This window comes from Propithecus coquereli, unplaced genomic scaffold, assembly GCF_000956105.1.
Source record: "Propithecus coquereli isolate 6110/MARCELLA unplaced genomic scaffold, Pcoq_1.0 Scaffold214, whole genome shotgun sequence".
Lineage (NCBI taxonomy): Eukaryota > Metazoa > Chordata > Mammalia > Primates > Indriidae > Propithecus > Propithecus coquereli.
Window position 1 is genome coordinate 548,527 of NW_012146523.1, and position 25,568 is coordinate 574,094.

Genomic DNA, 25,568 nt, shown 5'->3' on the forward strand with positions numbered 1-25,568 from the left:
AGTGTGGCCTTGGGCAAAGCACTTCACCTTGCTGGCCCCTAATATTATAACCTTTGAAATGAGGGCTTTGGGTAGAAATGAATCTTAGTGGGGGAGGAGCCTTTTCATTTTTTCTAATTGATCCTTCCTTTTCTCTTCCCCCATGTACATACTGAGAATCACTGCTGAAGTGGGTCATTTTTACTGCAAGGAGAGGAGGGTATATTGGAAAGGAAAAAAGAAAAGGTTGTGATCCACTCAATTAACTCATTTCTAGGGTCCTTTCAACTAAGGATTAAAAATTTTATAATTCAGTGTTTTGAGTAATTCCGATGGACTTTATGCCATTTGTCCAACTCAGTGGACTTCCAGTCCAGTTCTAATGCATGCTTCTGTGTCATGAAAAAGTTGAACTAGATGGTTTCCAAAGTTCTTCTAATTATAACCTATTTGACTCTGTGGCTTGTCTTTGTGCTTACAAGTGCATGTGTATTATAAAAATGTATCTTAAAAGGAAAAGGAAGTTTCCCTATAGTCTTCCTGCTTCCCAGTTTCTCCGCTTCTCCCTGCTCACTACTTTATATAGTTATGTCTCTTAAAATTTCAAGTCTGTTGCATAGTCGTACACTCACTGCAATGTATTACACATTGGGAACATTAAATACACAGGTAACACAAAAAGGGGCAGGGAAGTCTAGGGGTGTCATGAACTTACTGAAAGAGTCTTCCTTTCTCAATGACTTACAGAGGGCTGGTTTACTTACTAAGCATGCTATCTTGCTAGCTACTAACCTGGGGAAAGGAAATACTATGATTATTAAGAAGTAGTTATTTTTTTGTTTAAAATCCTCTCTTCCTTCTGTTTCTTCCTCTCTGCTAAGTTGTTAACAATGTCAGTGTTAACAAAGGATACAGACAAAGTAGATTAACAGTAGTAACTTTAAGATTTGGGGAAAGGTAACTATAGCCGACTGAAATCATTTTTTTCCTCATCTTTATGTCTCAGATCTGGAAAATATGATTGAGGGTAAATATCCTTCTCATTTGTTAAGCACTCATTGTCAAAAATATAAGATAATTATTTTTCTTTGAATACTTCAGGAGAATTAGGACCAGACACTTAAGGACTAGAAAGAAGGTTCATGAAGGATAAAAGATTAACAATCCAGTTCTGCTTGGAGTTCAGTATATGAAATGGATCTTTGCTATCTGTGCTATTATGTCCTAACTTCCTAAGATGTTTTGGTAGTCTTTGTTTTTTAATTACTCAATACAAATGTAGGGGGCTGGGCACAGTGGCTCACTCCTGTAATCCTAGAACTCTGGGGGGCTCAGGCAGGCCAGTCCTTTGAGCTTGAGAGTTTGAGACCAGCCTGAGCAAGAGCAACACCCCGTCTCTACAAAAAATAGAAAAAATTAGCCGGCCATGGTGGTGTGCCCTTATAGTCACAAATACTTGGGAGGCTGAGTCAGGAGGATTGCTTGAGCCTAGGAGTTTGAGGTTGCAGTGAGCTATGATGATGCTACTGCACTCTAGCCAGGGTGACAGAGTGAGACTCTATCTCAAAAAATATATATACATATAGGGAACCTCAAGAGTTTATGAAACACTATTCTTAATTTGACCTCTCAGACAGTACACAATTGGCCTGTTTCTTAACACTGTCTTGGGCATAGGGGATGCCTTTTCACTATCAGGGTAGAGTTCTTTTTTCCTGTGATTCACATTATGCTGTTGTTTAATATTTCCTCTTTCCTCATTATTAAAGGTCCCATGCATATCTCTGTTTTTATAATGCCAATATTTGTGTAGAATATTACCACTTCCAAAGGAGAACCTAGTGTAGCCTTTAGGGGCTAGGGAAGATGTCCTAGAGGAGGGTGCAGCTAAGAAGACTAAAGGTCAAATAGAATAATGAGAGCTATAGACATCTTATGCAAAAGCCAGGAGACGACAAAGAGCCGAGCTGCCTTGGAAGTTCTACAGGTAAATTCCAGTATGATTAGAGAATAGAGTTGGAGGAGAGCTCTGGGAGTGACAAGGGATGGCAAGGGATTAGGACAGAAATGTGAATGGGAACTAAATCTTTGTGAAAGACCTTGTATGCCACCAAGAAATTCGGGCTTGATCTTGAAGAAGGCAGAGAATCAGAAAAACAAAAGATCACATCTAAAAGAGTTTCTGAATATTGCCCTATCTGCAACGTGGTGGATATATTGGAGGAAGGCAAGACTGTAGGCAGAGAAACCACAGAGGATGCTGATGCCGTAACCTAAGTGAGAATTGATACAGCTAAAAGACAGATTATAGAGGTACTATGAAATAAGATTCAACAGGATTTAGAAAATTTAAAGGAGAGAAGGAGGAAGCCATAGTCTAGGATGACCCTCAGATTTCTGACCAGATTAAAGATGCTGTCACTGTTTGGTAGATTATCAAAGGTGGATAATGGATACCCAGAATGGAGGTGAGAAGACAAGATGGCTGAGGATAGAACTTCTAAGGAGGCAAACACAGAAGAGGTATCATTGAAGAGGACAAATGAATTGGAGTAGACTCCTAAATTACAGGGAGACAAACACTAGAGGAAACACATTCATTATTACGTTGTAAGCCAGAAGCTCAATATTCCTACAGCTAGTTTCCAAAGGAACTTTGGACATAGGTGCAGTATATCATTTGAGTGTGAACAATGTGCCTGCCCACTGGAAGAGATGAATTCAGTTCCATGGAGTCTTACATATCAACTAGAGCTTCTGAAAAATCCCCTTGTACTATCTTCTCACCACCCTGTCCACATCAGTTTCAGGTCAGTCCCCTGCCCTGAGGATCATCTTTAATAAGTTTAATTTGGGTCTGCAGGGACTGAACACCTATTCTTCAAACAAGACACATCCCTACCTGGTGAGTCACACAACACTTTAAGAGAATCTCTCTGGGTAATAGAACTAATAGACAGCAGCTCTCACTTGCTGTGAAATACACTTGAATTTCTAACTATGAATGTTAGCTGCAGTTAAAACTTTCTTTTTAGCTAGCCTATTCCATGAATACTAATTTTAAAAAGCCCATTCCCATTTGATTTGTTCTAGTTATGCCATCAAAATTATAATCCCTTACAATCAAAATTTATACTAATACAAATAACTAATGTTTATTCAGCATTTACTATGTTCAACAAGGTTCAAAACATTTTATTTGTATTAATACCATTAAACCTCCCAATACTCTTTGATTCAGGTACCATTATTATCTCATTTTACTTTTGAAGGGATTGAGGCACAGAAAGATTGACTGGGAAGTGATAGCACATTAGAGATACTCTACTCCTGTGGAGCCAGAATCCCAACTTTGCCCAGACATCCTTCCTCTTTACTGTTCCAAAGTCAATGTTTGGGGGAAAAACAGCAGACACAGCACTTAGAGTCATAGCCATGGCATAGCACATTGAAAGTATTCAATATGTTTATAGCATCTTATGACCTTAAATAAAGACAGTGAGGGCCTAGTCCTTTTCATCATTTTCCTTGTGTGTGGTATTCCAGCTGTACATTGGGGCTGCAGCATGGGAAGCTGAACATAGTTTATAACAATGATTCTCTAGCAGGATTTCTCTTCAGCAGCAACCTTAAGCATTCAACCAATTTGTAATTTGCGTATATTTGCATTTTAATAGATTTATCTAATTTTCTTTTAAAATTTAACGATGAATGTTAGTTTTGGGTTTTTTTATTTAAAAAATAAAATCTAAAATAATATTGTTAAGAGAATTGATCATTTTAAGAATACTGCAAGTGGGAAAACATTGCTACATAACCTCATACCTAAAAATTCTGATGTTAAATAAACATTCCATTCATTGACAAATTGGATTTCCTAAAAGTAGCAGCTATGGATTTTGGATGATTTCCAAAGTTCTGCGTATCTAAATATACATTATAAGATTAGGTTGAAGGATTATTGTTATTTTTTTTAATATACAGGTCTTGGTAGCTTGTTTTCTAGTCCAAAGATCCTGAAACTCTTTTTATAAATTTACTAGACAATTAACCTTTTGAGTGTGTTTGTAAACTTCTGTATCATCCACAACATGCAGTAGCAACCACAATAGCAGCTAACGTTTGGAAGCTTACTATTTGTGCTTTTACAGGGTCCATTTTTCAAGTTCTATGAATACAATACTACTAAAAATTTATAGTTGCTTCACAAGGTTGGTGCTAATAATTACTCCATTTTGCTGATGAGGAAACTTCAGACACACAACAAATACACATTTACCCAGGGTCATAACAGGTTTTAAATAGCAGGGCTAGGATTCAGACAAGCAAGCCAGACTCTAGAGCCTGTTTATGTTCTTTACCACTTCTCTATACTGCAGGCATCCTTTGGTACCAAATTTTATTTGATCAATTTAGGGGAGAAGTAATTGTCAAAAATATAAAACAATCTACAGCATTTGCTTCTCACTTCTTTGATTCAGTAAAGTATATACAAGCCCATTCTTCTGTTTTGAATAGATCTAAATAATTCTGACATATTAAAAATAATTTTGGTCAATATGGGCCTCTAGACTGGAACTGTCCAATACAGTAGGCACTAGCCCCCACATGTAGCTGTTTAAATTTAAATTTATTAAAATCAAATGAAATTTTAGTTCTGATCTCACCAACCTCATTTCAAGTGCCCGATGACCACATGCGGCTAGTGGCTGCCATATTGGATAAAGATAAGCAGAACTAGAATATTTCCATTATCACAGAAGCTTTATGGGGTAGCACTAGTCTAGAACAGTACTGTGGGATAGAAATATAATGTGAGCCACATGTGTAATTTTAAATTGCCTAGTAGCCACATTTTAAAAAGCAAAAAAAAAGATAAGTTTATTTGAATATACTTTTAGCCCAGTATATCCCAAATATTGCCATTTCAACATGTAATTATTTATTATTAAATAATTAAGTAGATAAATATTAAGTGATTATTAAATTAAAATTATTATTAATGAGATATCTTGTTTTCCTTTGCATTGTCTTCAAAATTTGGTATATATTTCACATTTACAGCACATCTCAATTTGCTCTAGCCACATTTCAGGTGCTCAGTAACCATAAGGCTACTGTATTATACAACAAGTTCTGGACTTTTATACCAAGGGTTCTCAACTGGGTTGTATCCAAATGAGAGTGGGGCATGGGGCTGTATAGTTCAAGAACTACTGCTGTTAGCTTTCAGATTCCAGGTGATAGATATATCATTTCTAAAATGGTAGAGGAGGCCAGATTGCTAAAACGCAATCTGGAAATACTAATTTTATATTGCATTATAAAACAACAATCTGTTTTCAAGGTAGTTTGTTGTTGCCGGCTCAGTATTTCTTAAAAAAGCATACTTCAACAGTATAAACCAACTCAGAGTAATAACACTAGCTATGTTATTTTAGTCTACTATTAGATGGCTGACTGATTTCAAAGAACCAGTAAATTTTAGAGTTCTGACAGAGCCATATAAAACTTGGAGTGGACACAAATTAAGTTTACATTATCTGCAGACACTGCCCTCTTTAGTGAGATACCTCCTGTCCTATAATTCTGAGTCTCTTCCTCAAATGACACTATTTGATGACTCCTTATTTAGCCTGTATTATAAAACTAACTGTGGGCCGGGTGTGGTGGCTCACGCCTGTAATCCTAGCACTCTGGGAGGCCGAGGCAGGTGGATTGTTTGAGCTCAGGAGTTCGAGACCAGCCTGAGCAAGAGCGAGACCCCGTCTCTACCAAAAATAGAAAGAAATTAATTGGACAGCTAAAAATATATAGAAAAAATTAGCCGGGCATGGTGGCACATGCCTGTAGTCCCAGCTACTCGGAAGGCTGAGGCAGAAGGATCGCTTGAGCCCAGGAGTTTGAGGTTGCTGTGAGCTAGGTTGATGCCACGGCACTCACTCTAGCCCAGGCAACAGAGTGAGACTCTGTCTCAAAAAAAAAAACTAACCGTGGTTACCATTCTTGGAAGCTCATCTTAAAAATTCCTCACAGTGACTTAGAGAAATTATATCTTTGTGTTTGAAAAGTGTTTGTGCACATTGTTTCATAGGCTGTGTACTCTCCTATGCGTATTTTTTTAACTAAATTTCTTCATCTACCTTGAAATACTGTTGTAACTGTAAACCTATAATTTACTTCTAAGCTCTTCCTTCTGATAAATTTATCTATTCATATTGAGTTTAATTATAGCTCAGGGCGTGACCATGTGTATTATTATTCATCTGAGTGAGTGAGCTTGTCTGGCAACAAGAGGCAGATTGCCAAAGCTTTATTGTCATCTGGGCTGAATATGCTCTGTGCCTCATTGCCAGCTTCAGGATTGGTAGATAAGAGGGAAGAAAGGGCAGTACTGCTATACTCTGGTCCCTTGCACCACTGCTTCTCAATATATTTCAACCCTTTGCACTAAGCTAGGATAACTGATATGATTTCCTCCTTTCTTAAATAAGAAAAATTAAACACTAGAAATAAAATTGAACTCTGCTTCATTTCTCATCTCTAGATCTATTTCCTTCTATCTCCCCACTTCACCTCACCCCTGTTCTTTTTCTTTGCACAACCACTATCATAAATTTAAGTATATCTTTCCAGTCTATTTCTTAAATGACTTTGACAAAGATATGTATCCATAAACGATATTAAGTATTTATACATTAGGATCTTTCTTTAACTTATACAATAGGATCACACCGTACATATGCTGCAGCTTCCTTTTCTCACGTAGCATTTTGGTACACTTTTGGCGTACTTTTTCTTAATATAAAAATTTGATACAAATATAAGAACATATCTAATACGTAAGTAGATTATGAAACCTGGTAATAAAACAGATAACTCTTGAATCCACCACACACAGTGAGAAGGAGAACTACCCAGAACTCTCGAAGCTCCTATGTGCTGCTCCTCCAACCTCTGCTCCCACCCAGAAAACCACTGTTCTGAACTTTTTTCTTACTCATTTTCTTGCCTTACCCCACATTTACGTACCTCTCAACAATATATTTTCTTGTTTTTAAGCATCGTAGAAATCGTATCATACTGTATATATTCTTTTTAGACTTGCTTTTTTATTCAGTGTATCTTTAAGATTCATTCATGTTTCTTCAGATATTTTCACTGCTGTATAGCATTCCTTTGGGTAAATGTATCCCTTTTTCTGTCAGTGGGCATTTGTGTTGTTTCCAATTTTGCTATTACAAATAATGCTTCCAAGAACATTCTTATACATGGCTTCTGGTACACACGTGTCAAAGTTTCTCTGTGGTATATACCTAGGAGTGCAATTGCTATGTTTTAAAATAAGAGTACAGTTGACCCTTGAACAACATGGGGATTAAGGGAGCTGACCCCCTGTGCAGTCAAAAATCCATGTATAACTTTTGACCCCTCCCCCCCAAAATTTAACAATGAATAGCCTACTGTTGATCACAGAAGGCTTACTGAAGATAACATAAACAGTCAATTAACACATATTTTGTATGCTATATGTATTATATACTGTATCCTTACAATAAAGTTGGCTAGAGAAAAGAAAATATTATGAAGAAAATCATAAGGAAGGAAGAGAAAATACATTTACAATACTGTAATGTATTTATCGATACCGTAAGTTTATATCATCTCTTTACAAGATGAATTGTCTGTCTGAAATGGTGGGCAGCCACAACTGCAGATCTCAATCTGAGGTCAAGTAATTCAACTTTTTCTTGTATTGACATGACTTTGCTTCTTGGGAGCACTTACAGCGTCACTAGTGGCCCTTTTTATGGGTCCCATGCTGTTATTTAAGTTTACTGTATTGCATGAAACACAATGAAAAGCACACAAGAACCGTGAGAGATCACTTTTTGCTGCAATGGACAATTTACTGGAGAGAAAAATTGCTCATGCGGAGATGACTAGTGTTACACAGTGTTTTAAGCAGTTACTTGCAACACTTGAGCTCACCACAATAGCAATAAGAGATTGGCTGTAAAATTATTACAATTGTAAAGTATGTACTACAGTTAATTTTTTGCAGTTATGATTTAATATTGCATCTATGTTTACATTTCTCTTGACTGTGAATGGTGCCACATATGATAAGTGTTTGTGTAAGTTTTGATACCTTTTAACTTTTTATTAGAGATTTGTGTATATTTTATGATAAATGACAAATGGTAAATGATAAAATAGACTAGTATCTACATATATTTTATGCATTATGACATACTTAAACATTTTCTTAATTTGTTTGATGTTTCTAGACTTTGTAGTCCATCTGAAGGGTTTTAATATTGTCACAAATCTCAAAAAATTTGCAATATAATTAGTGAAAAAAATTTGTGTTTAAGTGGACACATGCAGTTTAAACCTGTGTTGTTCAAGGGTCAACTGTATACTCATCTTAACTAGATAAGCCTACATTCTTATCCAAAGCGATTGAACTCTCATCAGCAATGTTTAGGAGTTATGGTTTTTCTACATCCTCATCAACACATGGTTTTGTCAGGCATTTATTTTAGCCTATATATTTTGTGAAATAATATTACAGAATTGTGATTTTAGATTTCATTTTCCTGTATTGGATGAGACTGAGCATTTTTCACATTATTGGCCATTTGTGATTCCTTTTTTTTTTTAAATGTTTACTCATGTCTTTTTTAGTGGAGTTAGGCTTCTTCTTATTGATTCTTAGGAAGTTGTGTGTTCTGTACACTAGAATTTGGTTGATTTTATATGACCCAACTATCTTTTCTCAGTTTGTCGGCTTGCCTTGTCACTTTCATCAGTCAAACTCTAAAATTTTGACTTATGCATTTAAGTGTTTAATCCTTCTGCAGGAGAGTTTTGTGTATTTATTAAAGATAAAAATTCAATTTCTCTGTTTTCCAAATACAAAAACTATTTTCCTAGTCCCATTAGTTCTGGTATAAATCGGGTTTCCATATGTGTGTGGAAAAGTTTGAGGAGTTTCTATGAGCTTCCAAACACATTTTAGAATCAACTTGTAAAGTTTCAATTTTTAAAAACTGTTAAACTTTGATTGGAATTGTAATAGATCAGTTTGGGGAAATTTACTTCTGTGGGATATTGAGTCTCCTTATAATGAATCTAAGCTTGTACCATTCGCCACAGGACAGCCAGTAAGTCCAAAGACAAGATGTTGGTGCAAGGAAAATGACTTTTATTAAGAGAGCCAGCAAACTGAGAAGATGGAGAACTAATGCCCTGAAGAACCTTCCTAAATTATATGAACTTTAGGCTCCTTTTTACGTTAAGGGCGGGGGGCTTGCAACTGAGGACTGTAGACCTCTGGGCGTCAGAGAGAGTCCGAGTAGGTTGTAAAATTTCATTGTTCTTGGCCAGTTAACTTTGGAGGATGTAGGTCAGAGCAAGATGTTCCTATAAATCTTTAACATAGCATTGTTACTTGTGTGCATACTTTCCTTATCTCCCCAGGAGTTAGTTTTGGGAAAAGGATGGTTATCATCTTCTAGAGTTGAACTACAAAATAAATTCTTCCTATAATTAGCTGGCCTACGTGCAGCTAAGCAGAAGCTTTCAAGCTAAAGGATGTTACTGCAGGGGGTCAGCAAAATGGAACTAGTCTTGTTAAGCCTCCCACTGTTGTATCCTTACGCATAAACTTGGTATCTCTCCCTTTTTATTTAGCTCTCTTGAGTGTATGTCAATAAGTTTTACAATTTTGTCCATAAAGACCTTATATATCTTTTATGAAATTTATTCGTAAGTTTCTTGTATTTTTAATACTGGTGTATCTCATTTTAAAAATACATTTTTAATTTTGTTGGCATATTGAAATGAAATTGATATTTGGATATTGATCTTTTATCTAGCCACTTTGCTAAACTCTTTTATTAAGTTTAATAAATTATATATATTTTTGTATTTTTTTCTGTGAACATAAATACTACAAATGCTAGGAGCACTATTTCTTCCATTCCAATCCATATACCTTTTCTTTTTTCTTTTTTTTTTTCATACTTTGCTGAATATGATCTCTAGTACAGTACTGATTAGAAGTAAAAATAGTGGGCATCCTTGTCTTGTTCCTCAATATAAAGGGAGTGCTTTTAATATTTTCCCATTGAATACGGTAGTTGCTGTGAGATTCATGATAGAAGTCTTTTTTCAGGTTAAAGAAATTTCCTTCTATTCCAATTTTGCTGAGTTTTTTCTTTTTATCATAAATGGCTATTCATGATAAAATGGTTGCTCAACAATAGATTTTTGTAGATATAAATTGATTTCAAAATAAGAGGGAAAAGAAGCTAAATCTTTGTTGGCAATAAACTCTTTCCCAAGCACCTTAATAGTGTTGCCCACTGTGCTCTAGGGTGTAGGAGAATTTCTAGCTATTAGATGTAGGTAATGCCTTATTAAAGCAAAAAGAACACTGGAAAAATGAATCCTAATCTCATTTTGTCCATCTGTTCACCTGAGAGAGCTAACAAAATTCACTTGACTCATGTGGGCTTTATTTTCCCAGCAAATTTCTCTGAGAGTCAGAGATACAGGTTTGCTGCTAGTAACCATGTGGCTTCTTTACTTGCTTTGCTATCATCTGAGGAACCTTTCCTTACTAGGCACTAAGGGCAAGGCAAAACCTACTCCTCAAGGAAATTCTAGGGAGGGACAAAAGAAGCAATAGTTACAATAGTTACAAAACATAGTTATAAAACAAAATGATACATTTTATCAGCCTCAGACCTCACTGCTCTGATTTATGGGTCCTGAGTCCTTTGGAGAGAAAGAAAGATTTAGATGGAGGGACCAGGTATAGTGGCTCACATCCATAATCCTAGCAGTTTGGAGGCTGAGGGAGGAGGATTGCTTAAGGAGGATTGTTCCAGACCATCCTGGTCAACATAGCGAGACCTCATCTCTACAAAAAAAAAATAGAAAAAATAGCCAGGCATGGTGCTACATGCCTGTAGTCCCAGCCACTTTGGAGGCTGAGGTAGGACAGATAGCTTGAGGAGTTGGAGGTTGCACTGAACTATGATCATGCCACTGTACTCCAGCCTGGGCAACAGAGCAGGACACTGTCTTACAAAAAAAAAAAAAAGGATTCAAATGGGGTATGATATTTGAGCTGAGTCTTTGCATGATGCATATTTACTGATCTCCATGGACCTCATTTGTGTTCCCAGTTGCTAGCAAAGGGGTTAGAGTAGTTGTGCTCCAACAGCCTTTCTCATTTTGAAATTTTGTCTCTTTGACTTGACAAATAGTTTCATACTTTTATTAAACGTTTGTTTTCCTTACCTCTGGCCCGTGGTCCTTAGATTCTTCTGTAACATACACTTAGGGTTGTGAGTGACAAAACAGGATCTTTTTGGTTCTGTTTTATTAAGTAATATCAACAAATTTCATTTATAGAACAATGATATTGACAGTATGAATTGTAATAGAGAATCTATTAACTTCGTTCTGTTTTTATGGAATTGCTCAATTTATTGTTACCATAAATAGATTTTTTAAATTCCAGGCTTTATATAATTTCTAAGCACGTTTCATTTGTATGTCTTATTTCAGTGCTGGACCCAAAGGAGACAACATTTATGAATGGAGGTCAACTATATTGGGACCCCCAGGATCTGTCTATGAAGGAGGGGTGTTCTTTCTTGATATTACCTTTTCACCAGACTATCCGTTTAAACCCCCTAAGGTCAGTATGAAGTATTCATCCATTTTTAGCAATATGTATGATTATATGTATATATACATATAATATTCTTAAATATACATATCTAGGAATGCATGCCTATTCTGTTAGCATAGACAACTTCCCAGGACTGATAGTGTATAAAAGGAAACAACGTGAAAAATTGCAGGTTATTACCCAATCCCAGCTTTTTACTAGTTTCATTGCTTTTCCTCATCCCTCCTTATTGTCTCCTTTCTGTGGTATATGTTTTAATATAATATAAAACACCATGTTTTATGGGTGGAAGTGAGATTGGGCCAGGGCTAACACCAGAACCCAGAGAACCAGACATAGCCTGGTGCTGGTGCTGGAGCTGGAGCCGGAGCCAAAGCCCAGAAGTCAGGCTAGAGACAGAGGAAGCCTCACCAAAGCAGAGTTTATAGCCCTAGCTGTAGAGCTCTGAGTTTTGGTGCCTCCAGGGTACAGCTGCTTACATAAAATACACATGCACTAGCATGGAAAGTGTGACCCACAGAGGTTTAAATATCATGCCAAGAAAATTTAGTAAGGAAGTATTTATAATAATCTATTACTAAAACTGATTAATTAATGAAATGTCATTTATGTTCATGTCAAAAGAAAGTACAAGAGTGCAGTACATTCAGAACATGGAATAACTCATTTATTTAAGCCAAGATTATGTGCTTTAAGATGTCTTTATATTCCTTTTTACTGCCTATAATTCAGTCATTTGATTATTATAAATACTATCTCCGTTAGCATTTGTTTTCTAATATGGCAAAGGAAATCATCCTGAGAATACTGACTCTGTGTTTTATTTGGCTACTTAGAAAGAATTGCCATCTGGCCCTGACGTAACTTCTCAATGCACAGGAAAATAAAACAGCTTTGAGTTGTGAGTTGGAGTAAACAATTTTCAAAAACAAGAATAAGAATAGACCTTCACCATGACTTTCTGTAATTCCCCTCCCTCCTTTTTTTTCCTCCTGCTCTCTCCTTTTTCTTCCTTTCCATTAATGCTTGGATAGTGCTTTGATACTAGGTCAATAAGTAATAATTATAATTATCTTCATTTTACCAATGAAAAAACAAAGGCACAAAGAAACTAACTTGCCCAGCATTATGCAACAATCATGGTGTCAGGATTTAAACCTGGGGAGTCTAGTCTCAAAGCTCATTCTCCTTACTATATTACACAATACATTTTATTCAAGTTTACTGAGCTGGTAGCACTGGTGACCACCCAGAGCTTGCATTTGGTAGGTTTTCAATAGTAAAGCCATCGTAAATCTAATACTTCTTTTCTCCTTTTACTGGATGGGAACCTTATACATGTACTTTCTACTTTTGACCAGCCCGTAAATCACCTGGAGTGTCTGTTGCACTACCAGTGATGTGAGAATCTTTCCTTGACAGCCTCTGCAATAAAGGATGTACAGAGTGAGGAAAAGGAAGGAAAAATCAGCCCAGGCTGTTGAGCTGCTTGTAAATCTGGTGTGGTCTGTTCTGTGAAATAGAAGTCTCGGAAAATGTGTGGACTTAAGTTCTGCATGGCAGAAATTTGTAGATGAAACAAAGCTAAGAAAAGCTAGGGGAAGAGAGTCATTAGTATTCTTAAGTTTCTTTCCTGAGTCAAGCCCTGTACTGGACATCAACTATGCCAACTCATTTCTTCACTGAAATACTCTAGTATTTACTCTAGGCAGGATGTTCCCCTCTCACAGATGAGGAAACTTAGATGAGGCTTAAAGAGGTTTTCCAAGAATATACAACGAGGAATCTACTGAACTCTGACTCCAGGGGCCATGTACTTACCTTACCTGAATTATACACGGCTGCGCTTGAGAAGTTTACTAGTAAAAATGGGTCATGGGAGAAATTTAATATCTGTCCTCACATATTTCAAGGATGATGGTGTAGGTTGAGTGTATGACATTGTTAGTTGTATTTGATGCCAAGTCTTCAGTTGAGTACTTAACCACCAATGATAGTATTCTCTCTGGGAAAATCATTGTCAGATGGAACTCTAACTCATTATGGCCAAGAAGAGAAGTGTAATAAACTGCTGGTATGTCTAAAAATTTTTTAATACTGTATTTATTTTTCAATGTGAACATATATTTTATTGTTATAATTCAGATGTTTATTTATTTATAAAGTAGAAGCTGCTTTATATTTTATTGGGGATTATATTTCTTAGTGCTAACTCCTCAGTGTTCAAAATCTATACTTTTAAAATGAAGTTTAATATGTGAACATTTTAATGTTTTTAATTTTGCAGTCTACGTATCTGTTATAGAATAAAAAGCTATTGTAGATAAGCAAAATCATACCCCCCAAACTCACTATTCATGCCATTTTGGTATATCTCTTTTGAGATTTTTGTTTTCCACATATATATTTATACATATAAATATGTATGCATACATACCTACATCTTTTTAGCAAAAGTGAGCCATACTCCCCATGGCTTCATAATTACTTTCTTACCTAACATTATATATTTTTGCCCAACACTGTATATCTTTCCAGTAAGTGTTTAATTGTGTTACAATTATAGAGGCTACATAGTATTTCATTATATAAATTTACCAAAATTTAATAAAATTTCTGTGGTTGGATATTTAGGTTCTTGTCATTACTTCTGTTATAATCAGCAATGTGATGAACATCCTTATAATTAGATTTTCATATATTTGTATGATTATTTTCTGAAGCTAAATTTGTTGACATGGAATTTTTGTGTAAAGAGTTTGAACATATTTCTAAGAGTTTTTGATAAAGGTTGAAAAATTGTCCTCTAGAAAAACTGTATCACTTCACATCATGGCCATCAATATATGATAATATAGTATTAATACTTCCTTACGTTCTCCTCAGCTTTGAGGATTTCAAATTTTTCTAATCTCTGCCAGTCCAATAGATGAAAAATGATATCTTATAGTTGCTTTAATTTACATTTATTTGACTGCCAATGAAATGTATAATAGTTTTCATGTATTCTATTGTCCAATTATTTCTTTTTGTGAATAATGTCAAAGTATTTTTTCTTAAAAGTCTTACACCAAGTAAAATTAACAAGAGTACTTGAATTCAGAAGCAAAATAATGGAATATGTTATATTCCTGTATTTTTTTCCCTACCAAAAAAAACTTTGAAAATGCTCTGACACTCTGTGTCTAATGTTTTTTGTCTCAGAGATTCTAATGAAAGACATCCTAACTAAGGAATCATGTTGGGTAATAAGCCAGATACCTGTTTTTACAATCGAAATGCACAGAGGTAACCCATTCTTAATTTGTCTTTTTTTCTTTCTTCCTGTGAATCTGGACATGTTATAAAAAATAAGTAAGCATTCTAAATAGATTTAAGATTAGATAGATAAGACAGTCAAGCATGTTTGTTATTTATTTTCTGTATCTCAGGCAACCTAGGCTCAAGTCAGACATGCTGTGTCAGTGTTCATGTCTATTACTAGAAAACGTTGTTTTCTTTGGTAATGGTAAGACAGTATCTGCTAGAGGAAATTCTCCAAAAAAAGAAATGATAAAATTCATACCTTAAGTGTTAAAAAAAAAAAAAATTACGTACATAAAAGTATCTGTCCAAGACTAAGAATAATATTTAAAAGCTTTTTAGTATAGTTTTTCACTACAAATTTTATCAAATATACTTTTAAATAAATCTTAGCAATCAGACCATATCATAAGTCTTATGGATTTGGTTGTTGTTGTTTATAAAATCCAACTATGGGTTGTTTACTAATGAAATGTCATCTAACAGGAAAGACTTTAACTACTTTCAGACAGTGAAATAGACAATTTAGGTCCTCAGATTTTCAAAGTCTTCATTTTATTTTCCGCATCAGATTTTTACTTAAATTGGCAGGTCAAGGCTACTCATGAATACAGTAGCTATTTAGTTGATATCTAACATTTGAAAGCCAGACAGCGATCTATAACTAAAGTTCAGCAGTGAGTTCCACAACTTTATCCTAACTTGGTTCCTATTACGTGCTTTTTTTATTATTGTTGCTGCTACTGCTCAAAGAAGAAAGTTGAGTGTGTCTCCCAGGATTTTCAAAAAGAGCAGTGATTTATGTATGTAACCCAACTGCCCACTCCCTTACTCCTGCCTTGGCTAGAGAACACACAGTTGTTACGGAATAACATGAATTAACTTGTTTTTAACCAGAGTTCATACATTCATGTATAGCTTCGCCGTGTATCAAGTCCTTTCGTACATTTCAAATTGCCTATTTGACATCTGCACTTGGACATCCAATAGTCATCTCAAATTTTACAAGTCCAAAACCAAACTTTTAATTATACACCCCAGTCCCACTCCAGCTAGTCCAGTGTCTCAAGGAATATCAACTCTGTTTTTCCAATTGCCAAAACTAAAAATGTTACAATCATCTTGACTTTTCTCACACAGCCTGGGCAGACCTAGTGCCACAGGTTCAGTCTTTAAAATAAATCCAGAATCTAAACATTTCTCATCACCTCTCCCTGATATCACTGTGGTCCAAGCTACCACCAACTGCTTCCTTCCCCAGGTTATTGTGGAATTCTCCTATCTGGGCTACCTGCTTCTGCCCTTGTCCCTCTTGCAGTGTTTACTCTACAAAGATTCCTTTTATAATGTGTCAGATTATATCAGTTCTTTGCTTAAAACTCTTTACTGATTCCCAGCTCTCGAAATATCACCACAATATACTTTTCAAAGTCACCAGCCATCAATTTTTACTCAAATACTCTAAGTATGCTCTTTCACAAATCTTCCCATAAAGTCACATGGCTTACTCCATTTCTCCCTTCAAGTCTCTGCTCAAATGTCACCTTTTCAGAGAGGCTCTTACGTGACAAATTCCAGCCTCCTTATGTTCCCTATAAGCTTCCCCACCATCACCACCATACTTGGTTTTTTGCTATAGCACTTGTCCCTCCTGCCATTATATATTTCTTTATTTGTTTATTTTGTTTCCCTTTTCCCAGTTAGCATGTAAGCTCCATGAACACAGAGACTTTGTCTATTTTGATGTCACTCCTGTATTCCCAGGATAATTATGTTAATTATGCCCCACTTAGTGGATCAGAGAACTGTAGTCCATGGAAGTTAAGTGGCACACAGGCCACACAAAAAGTAGGTAGCAAAACTGGAATCCAAACCCAGTTCTAAATTGGGCCTTTCATTCCAGTTATGGAGAAGATTTAAACTGCTCATGTCCCTGGAAGAAGGAACATTTGTTCTTCGATTATACACTCTGGTATAATTAATTATATCAGACCATTCCCCAACCCAGGTATTTTTGTGGGGAGAGGAAGAGGTGATACAAGGAGGAAAGAATGTTAGATTTTGAGTGCCTGTCTTTCAATTTTGCCAAGGACCCTCTTTCCAAAGACACTGGGGTCTTTTCTCCAATGTGTTCCTAATTCACAGAGACTAAGGTATTACATATATATTAATAATAAATACTGATTTCTGGATTTTTCTCAGCTTTAAGCTGAAGAAGAAGGCACTTCATATTTTCACACTTAACTAGTGTCAAAACAGCCTTGTATCCTCAGTATCTGATTGGGCTATAGGATTGCTTACATCACATGAGTCAGTAATTTTTCTTTTTGGGCCATGCTCCTTTTTGGTAAACCTTTAAAAGTGTCATACTATTCTTTAATTTTATGTGAAATTCCCAAATGAATGTAATGATCAAAAATAGATCAAAATGGTGCCATTGTCTTTGTGCTTTTAAAACAATACACATTGCATTTGTGTGTCCAGCTGCCACTCCCAGCTACCACCAATTTAGGAATTACTAAGAAGTAGGATTGGATTTTGTTTGTTTTCTGGGTAATACTGACTTTTTTTTTATAAACCAAATTAAATATGCCTATAAGGTAATAGGAAACCAGCCATATGGCTGACCAGAAGTTGAATTTAGTTATATTTTGGGAGGATACCTCTCTCCCTAGCTTTTTACAGTCTGCAACAGTTCACTAATTTTAGAGAAGGAAATTTAGTTTATCATTATCTCCTCTGAGGTACATACCGCCCAAGCCAACTTAATCTGTCAGATTGGATCAACTCAGCCATCAATACCTTTGCATGAGCTCTGATGGAGGTGATGTGTAATCAGCCCCTCTGATACCTACTGGCACACGCCAATCAAAGCGCCACCATAAAGGTGGGGGTTTCAAACTATTTTGCTGTGCCCCTCCATACTCAGGAGTTCCTTTCTCTTTGGATGTGACTTCACTCCAAGTGGGAGTTGGTGTTGGTTGATATTACTGTTAGCATAACTGGGAGGGGTAGACAGGCCTACGTTCCTTCACAAAGGATGTTCTTCTATACGGAAGTTATGTGAGCAGAGGAGACTGGAGTAAAACATTCAGATGCTTGGAAAACAAGGAGCTTGTTCGCGGTCAGGACGAGGGAAAGATGGCAACCCACTTACTAGAGAGAGGCAACTTTTTCAAGGAAAGATTTACAGATCTACAGAAGTGACACCCTTCCCTCACTTGGGTTTTCTGAAGAGAGAAAGGTGGGGTAACTCCTCAAGATGAAGTTTTCAGTATCTGAAATACCAGAGTAGTGGGTGATTTACTCACTGGTCCCAGAAAACAGTGAACACTGGGAACTCTTAGAGAAAGACCCCATGAGTCACAAAGCTCACGGACGATAAGATATTGAAAGGTAGTCTTGTAAAGAGAAAACCTTCTGCAAGACTGAGCTGGAAGAAACTTCAAATTTGACATTTTCCTAATCTTGTGGGAAAGGGCCCCTGATGGAACTAGGTCAAGACATGGAACACATACCCTATGTTGACTATTTATAAATTTAAAAACCATATTTTATTGTCCACTTGAGAAGTGAGATGGGGAAATAATAATCTATGTGTAAGAAAAAAATGAAATATTCTCCACTTTATTTAAATGTGATACTTGCTTCAATAGCTGTATTTAATGTTATTTTGTTAAAGCTTGGTTAGAGTGGGCAGGTCTCAGTTCATTTTTAAGACTGCCTGCCAAATCAAATATCAGTCCCTTTATGGCAAATGATCAAGTTTCCTTGATTTTTTTTTTTTTTCCTTAGAGTTGGAACTGGATCTCTTAGAAACTTGCTCAGGCAGGTCCAAAGAAAATGAAGCAGGGAGAGAGGAATGTTCCCAGCTGTCCAAAATCAGAGTCAGTGTGTAGTCATGGCTTGTTACTGAATTAGGTAAAAGATATGGCCAACTGACCTTTCGCAGGTATTATGCAGGTCTTGCCTTGTAGAAAATAAGGAGAATCAAAGACAGAAAGTAAAGATTGTAAATAAAATGAATCTAGGATCAGATTGGTTCATAATGATTCATACAGGTATAGCTACTCTAAGCTGTCAGTTACATTTTACCATGGTATCAGTATTTTAGCAGTTACGTTAGCAGAGACCTGCCAAAAGTTCTTATAGGTTAGTCACTTTTTAAAATATTTATATTAAGGCTCATTTATAAAGCAGAGATTTATTGAACCACTACTATTTTCCCCACCCTTGTCACATAAAGATGAATAAGATACAACCCTGGGGAACATGGAGACAGAACAATTAGGGGTTAATGCAATAAAAGAACTAGGGCTAACCTGTGAGGATAAAAACAAGGAGAATAATGTATGAATTTTTGTTTTATTTCTTTATTCAATAAATATGTATGTACTTTGCAGTGGTCCAGATACTAAACACACAAAAGTAACAAAGTGTGCCCCTTCTTGCATAGATTTTACATTTAAGGTATGATAGAACAGGATTTTTCAACTTTGGGACAATTGACATTTTGAAAAAGATAATCTTTGTTGTAGCAGGCTGTCTTTTGCATTATAGGATACACAGCAGCATCTCTGGCCTCCAGCCACTAAGTGTCAATAGCAATCTCCCTTTATCTCCATTGTGACAGACAAAAATTTCTCCCCATACTGCCAAATGTCCCCTGAAGGAGGAAGATCACCTGGTCTATATCTACTGGTAACTGATTTGAGACATCAGGGAGGACTCTCTGGTTTCTGAACTGAATAACCAGGGGGGGACATGTTGCCTATAAGGAATTTATAGAACATCTGGGTAGGAAATGTTCAGAAATGTTCAGCTGACAGTTTTATAGATCTGGTGTTCAGGTGAGTGATGTGAACTATAGATACAGATTTGGGAGTTAGCAGATACAGATTTGGAGGTTAATGTCTAGAATAAATCATCTCACCCGTAGAAATGTGTAATTTTCAACATATTCTGAATATCTGGACCTATACATTTCCAGAATAGGTTTCCCAAAGGAAAAGACTGATAATTGAAAAGACTAACAGAACCAACATTTTCTTTTTCATTATGTTCTCACTATTTGGGGATTGGAACGTTATTTTCCATGTAGAGTATTAGTGCTGGAAAGCTTACACAGTAATACTTGATAAAATTATCAGGCTCTTATTAAAAGGAAAAAACTTTATTTCTTGTTAATAAATAATGAAAGCATGAACATTTAAACAGTTAAATAAATTAATCTTCCCACACGTGTCTAAATCAGGCCTAAAATAAGTCAAAATAATTACCTGTAGTTGAAGAGGACTTGTGCACAGGAATGGACTAAATGACTTTTTCAAGCTCCTGTTGAGCCTTTGGTTTCTGTTTCAGTCATCATGAGAAACTAAAACTTAAAGAGATCAAGTAATGTGATTAGGATTACATAGCTAATAAATGCCAGGGTCGAAATTAGAACTCTTGGCCTCCTGATTTCCAGTCTTGTAGCCCCCACTTTTCACACCTGAACAAGTTGATCTGTGAAGTGATCTTGCTAAAGGACACGATAAATCAGCGTATTGCCTACAGCCATGCTTTAAATCACCCCTTATATTTTCTGTAGTTCTACAGTTCATGGAATAGTCCCTTTTGCCTCTGTTTTGGTGGAGAATTAAGACTAAACAAGGTTTTTTGCTTTGGCATTTACCATGTTACAAATATATATGTGTATGGTATACTGTATATTTATGTTTCCCCTATACTGGGCCACTAACTTATTTTGAACTCTATAGAGTAAATAAACAATACGGTAGTTTGTGCCACAAGGAAATAACATATAAAACAATATGTTTATTTCCAGTTATTTTCTTCTTTTCTACTTTTTTTTTTTTTTTTTGAGAGAGTGCCGTGGCGTCATCCTAGCTCACAGCAACCTCAAACTCCTGGGCTCAAGCGATCCTCCTGCCTCAGCCTCCCGAGTAGCTGGGACTACAGGCATGCGCCACCATGCCCGGCTAATTTTTTCTATATATTTTTAGTTGTCCAATTAATTTCTTTCTATTTTAAGTAGAGACGGGGTCTCGCTCTTGCTCAGGCTGGTTTCAAACTCCTGAGCTCAAACAATCCACCCGCTTCGGCCTCCCAGAGAGCTAGGATTACAGGCGTGAGCCACCGCGCCTGGCTCTTTTCTACTTTTTTTCTTTACCTTCCTCCTTTTCTCCCTTTAAAAAATCACTACTTCTTATAATGATTTCCCTTTTTTTTGAAGTCAGATTCTGCCTCTGTCCCCCTGAGTAGAGTGCCCTGGCATCATCATAGCTCACAGCAACCTCAAACTCCTGGGCTCAAGCGATCCTCCTTCCTTAGCCTCCCAAGTAGCTGGGACTACAAGCACACACATTACAATGCCTGGCTAATTTTTCTGTTTTTACTAATAGTAGTGACAGGGTCTCATTCTTGCTTAAGCTGGTCTCAAACTCCTGAGCTCAAGCGATCCTCCAGCCTCCCTGAATGCTAGGATTACAGACGTGGGCCACAGTGCCCCGCTGTAATTTGCTTTTAAAACCAGACTATTTTATTTTTCAGATTAGCTTTAAATACGTAATATATGTATACAAGAAAAAGTTCAAACAGTATAAAAGGTATAAAATAAAATTAATCGTAAATTAATCTTCCTCCCCATTGCTCCACATTCTCATTATTCTCCCAAAGACATCTTTTTTCTACATTTGCTTTTTGCATTTACCATCTTGAAGATTATTTCATATTCATATATGCAGATTTTTATTAAGATTACATAATATTTCATTGAAATAATCTAACAGGTTCCCTGTGACACACATATAGGAGTTTTTTTTTTATTTTTTTCACTTCCCTACTTAAGATCTTCCAGCACATAAAGGTTTTTCCAGTCTTTTGTTATCACAGATAATGTTTCACTGAGTATCTGTGTACATACTGTCTTTGTGGACTTGTGCAAATATGTCTATAGGATAAATTCTTAGAATTGGAGTTACTAGGACAAAAGATATATATGTGTTCAATTTTAATAGATACTACCCAGATTGCTCTGCAAAGAAGTTACACAAAGTTATACCCCCAACTTAGGTAGGTACACCTACCTTTTTCATACATTCTCACCAGTGCTATGTGTCATCAAATATTTGAACGTTACCAATCTAATACAGAGTTAATTGTAATTGCATTTCTCTCATTATAATTAAAATAATACCTATTCATGTGTCCAAAAGTTGGCCTCTTCCTTATCGAAAAGAGTCCAAACTTGCGACTTTGCAACTTTGATGACCCTAAACTCTTTGGAACTTAGTATTTTCATCTGTAGAAAGAGGTTTAACAATCTCTAAAGTTCCTTTTATCCTTTAAACTGTCAGTGATTTGTCACTGCCCTGCTTAAAACTCTTCAGTGGCTTTATTGCACTTAGAATAAAATCCAAACTTCTTTCCTCATCTTACAAAGCCCTGTGATCTGTCTCCCTGCCTCACCACACTGTAGCCCTCCTAAGGCATCCTTTTTATTCTTAGGAAGTTAAGATTTGCTGATCCATTTGCCTGGAACATGTTTGACGCAGTTCCTCATGTGGCCAATAACCTTCTCATTCTTCACGCCTTGTCTTCAGTGTTAGATCCTGAGAGGTGCATTTCCTGACCTCCTAATATAAATACGCGACACTGATTATTTCTACCACATCAGCCTGATCATTTCTTTCATGAAACTGTCCACATTCATGTTATTTGTTGGCTTTATTTTCTGCCTACCCACACGAGACTCTAAGCTCCACGAGAACAAAGACCTTATCTGTCTGTCTTACAGTGCTCAGCAAAGAGGATTGCTGAAGCAAATGATGTTCATTTTACATGTCATATCCGTAACACTTCTGAAACCTGTTTTGCTCTGTTGTAGTATTGAAACATTGTTCAGTAAGTGTGTATGTGTGTTCATTGTCATTCTCCTAAGAATTAGATACACCTGGAAGGCAGGGTTTTCCCTTGTTTTTGAAAATGACTGCCATAAGGGAATCCAGTAGACCCAGTCGGAAGTAATGTTTTTTATTTTAAAACAGTGAAAGGTAATACGATTTATCTTAAAATGCTTAAAATTAAGTGCCGTAGATATTGGCATGAAACTTAGTTGGCTAGTTCACCAAGAAATTAATCCATGTTAAAGAAAAAACTTGAGTTTTTCTTTTCATCTTGTTGGGAATATGATATTCTTGATTTTATAAAGTGTCGAGGCCATATTTTATGCAGACCATCTCTTTACAAAAATTATAAGCAAATAATTTGCATCTCTAAATATAGGTTCAAATAATACTCAGCACATGGGCCAAATTTTGCAAAGCACAATAATATAACCCAAGAATCAAGTACTTTTTTCTATAGGTATTTCCCTTCATTTATACAATATAAACATATTCATTTTCTGTATCATTTTTACAGCTTCATGAAGTCATATCATGAAAGCCAAATCAATGCATGTGCTTGTTTTCAAAGCCAGACTAAGGCAAAGAAAGTATGTAAATTCTGTCTTTGCTGCCACTTTGTCACAATGCACAATTGTTACTTCTTAGCTTTATTTAAGCAGAAAATTCCTGGGGGGAAAAATGTATGTATAATATTAATAGTAGAAGGGGACAAATTGTGGTGTATTCATACAATAGAGTATTATATAACAATGAAACAAAAATACAGAGCAATGGGCAATACATACAAATCTCACAAATATGATACTGAAAGAAAGAAGCAAGCCACAAAAGAGTACTTATGTATATAAATGTATGATTCCATTTATAGACGTTCAAAAACAGGAAAAACTACCATGTAGGAGTCAGCATGGTGGTTACATTTGGGGGAATGTTTGTGACCGGTACAAGGGAGAGTCTGGGTTGCTGGCAGTATTCTTTATGTTGTTCTAGATGGTGATTACTCAAGTATGTTGACTTGTAAAAATTCATCAAGCTATACGCTGATGATTTGTATGCTTTCCTTTATATGTTATATTTCAATTTTTCAGTAGTTTCTATTTTAAAAACCCTATATTGCTACATTTAGGCCAAGCCTTCTCCATCTTGTGAAAATTATTGCTTTGAACCTAAATGTAGGTCTTTTTTTTTTCTGTTAAGTTTGTATTATTTATTTTATTCCATAGTTGGCATACTTTCAACTAGTGTGTTAACTGTCTACCCAGCTTTATGTTGAACCATAGCTTTGATTAGTATGTCTTTATGTCGCCATTTAAATCACTGGTAAAATGTTGATAAAGAACTAATCACAAATTCTGCCGCTAGAAAACTGTTTTGTATCAACTTAATTTATTTGGTTGTTTGGCCAGATCTAAAATTTGCTTATTAAGCCTCTTCCACATCTACCAAAACTGAGTTATTATTCAGTCTAGAATTCTCTCTCTTGCCCACAAGGATGCACTCAAAGTGAAGTTTGCAACAGCCCAGTGTGCTTTTGGACTCTACTGTTTACACTCTCTTTGGTCATAAATAATACCTTCCCACATACATAAAACTCAGAGTTATGATGGCCACGCTGGTCTGTTTGTTTTGGCACTAGGCCAGTGCCATTGACCGTAATAAGAAAGAAGACATCTGAGGGTTTCGATTGTATATTTGCCTTATCAAAATAGGAAGATACTGTTAGTGGGTGTAAACAAGGAATGGTGTGATCACCTCAGGGGTGTAACTGGTTGGCCCAGTACTAGCATTCAAGAAGAATCTGGGCCAGGCATGGTGGCTCATACCTGTAATCCTAGCACTCTGGGAGGCTGAGGCGGGAGGATCGCTCAAGGTCAGGAGCTCAAGACCATCCTGAGCAAGAGTGAGACCCCGTCTCTACTAAAAATAGAAAGAAATTAGCTGGACAACTAAAAATATATAGGAAAAGTTAGCCGGGCATGATGGCACATGCCTGTAGTCCCAGCTACCCGAGAGGCTGAGGCAGAAGGATCACTTCAGCCCAGGAGTTTGAGGTTGCTGTGAGCTAGGCTGACGCCACAGCACTCTAGCCCAGGCAACAGAGCAAGACTCTGTCTCAAGAAAAATAAAGAAGAAGAAGAAGAAGAATCTACATGTGACCCTTAATCTATGACGTGACTTAAGTCTTTTGAAAGACCTCATCATAAACTATCATTGATTTCAAATGAACTATGTCTGCTTTATTCCCCAATCTAATTTTATTTTTATTCATTTATATGTATTTTTGAGACAGGGTCTCACTCTGTTGCCCGGGCTAGCGTATAATGGCATCATCATAGCTCACTGCAGCCTCAAACTCCTGGGCTCAAGCGATCGTCCTGCCTCAGATTCCCAGGTAGCTGAGACTACAGGCACATGCTACCACACCCAGATAATTTTTTCTATTTTTTTGTAAAGAAGTGGTCTCACTTTTCCTCAGGTTGGTCTTGAACTCCTGGTCTCAAGCAATCCTCCCAATTCAGCCTCCCAGAGTGCTAGGATTACAGGCATGAGCCACCACACCTGGTCCCTAATCTAATTTTAATAACTATTGAAAAGAAAATGGAGTCACCCATGGTACAGTTTGGTTTTGGTATGTCTATGCTTGATCCAGTTGACTACCATGT

General features: G+C 36.3%; 1 protein-coding gene across 2 annotated transcripts in view; it reads left to right on the forward strand.

Annotated features, from left to right (window-relative positions):
- Positions 1 to 25,568, forward strand: part of UBE2E2 (ubiquitin-conjugating enzyme E2E 2) — a 384,028-nt gene that overhangs the window by 285,457 nt on the left and 73,003 nt on the right. For both annotated transcript variants that reach the window (XM_012644571.1, XM_012644572.1), the window contains exon 4: positions 11,566 to 11,698. In XM_012644571.1, coding sequence (XP_012500025.1) covers positions 11,566 to 11,698 — 133 coding nt within the window. The remainder of the gene's footprint in view (positions 1 to 11,565; positions 11,699 to 25,568) is intronic.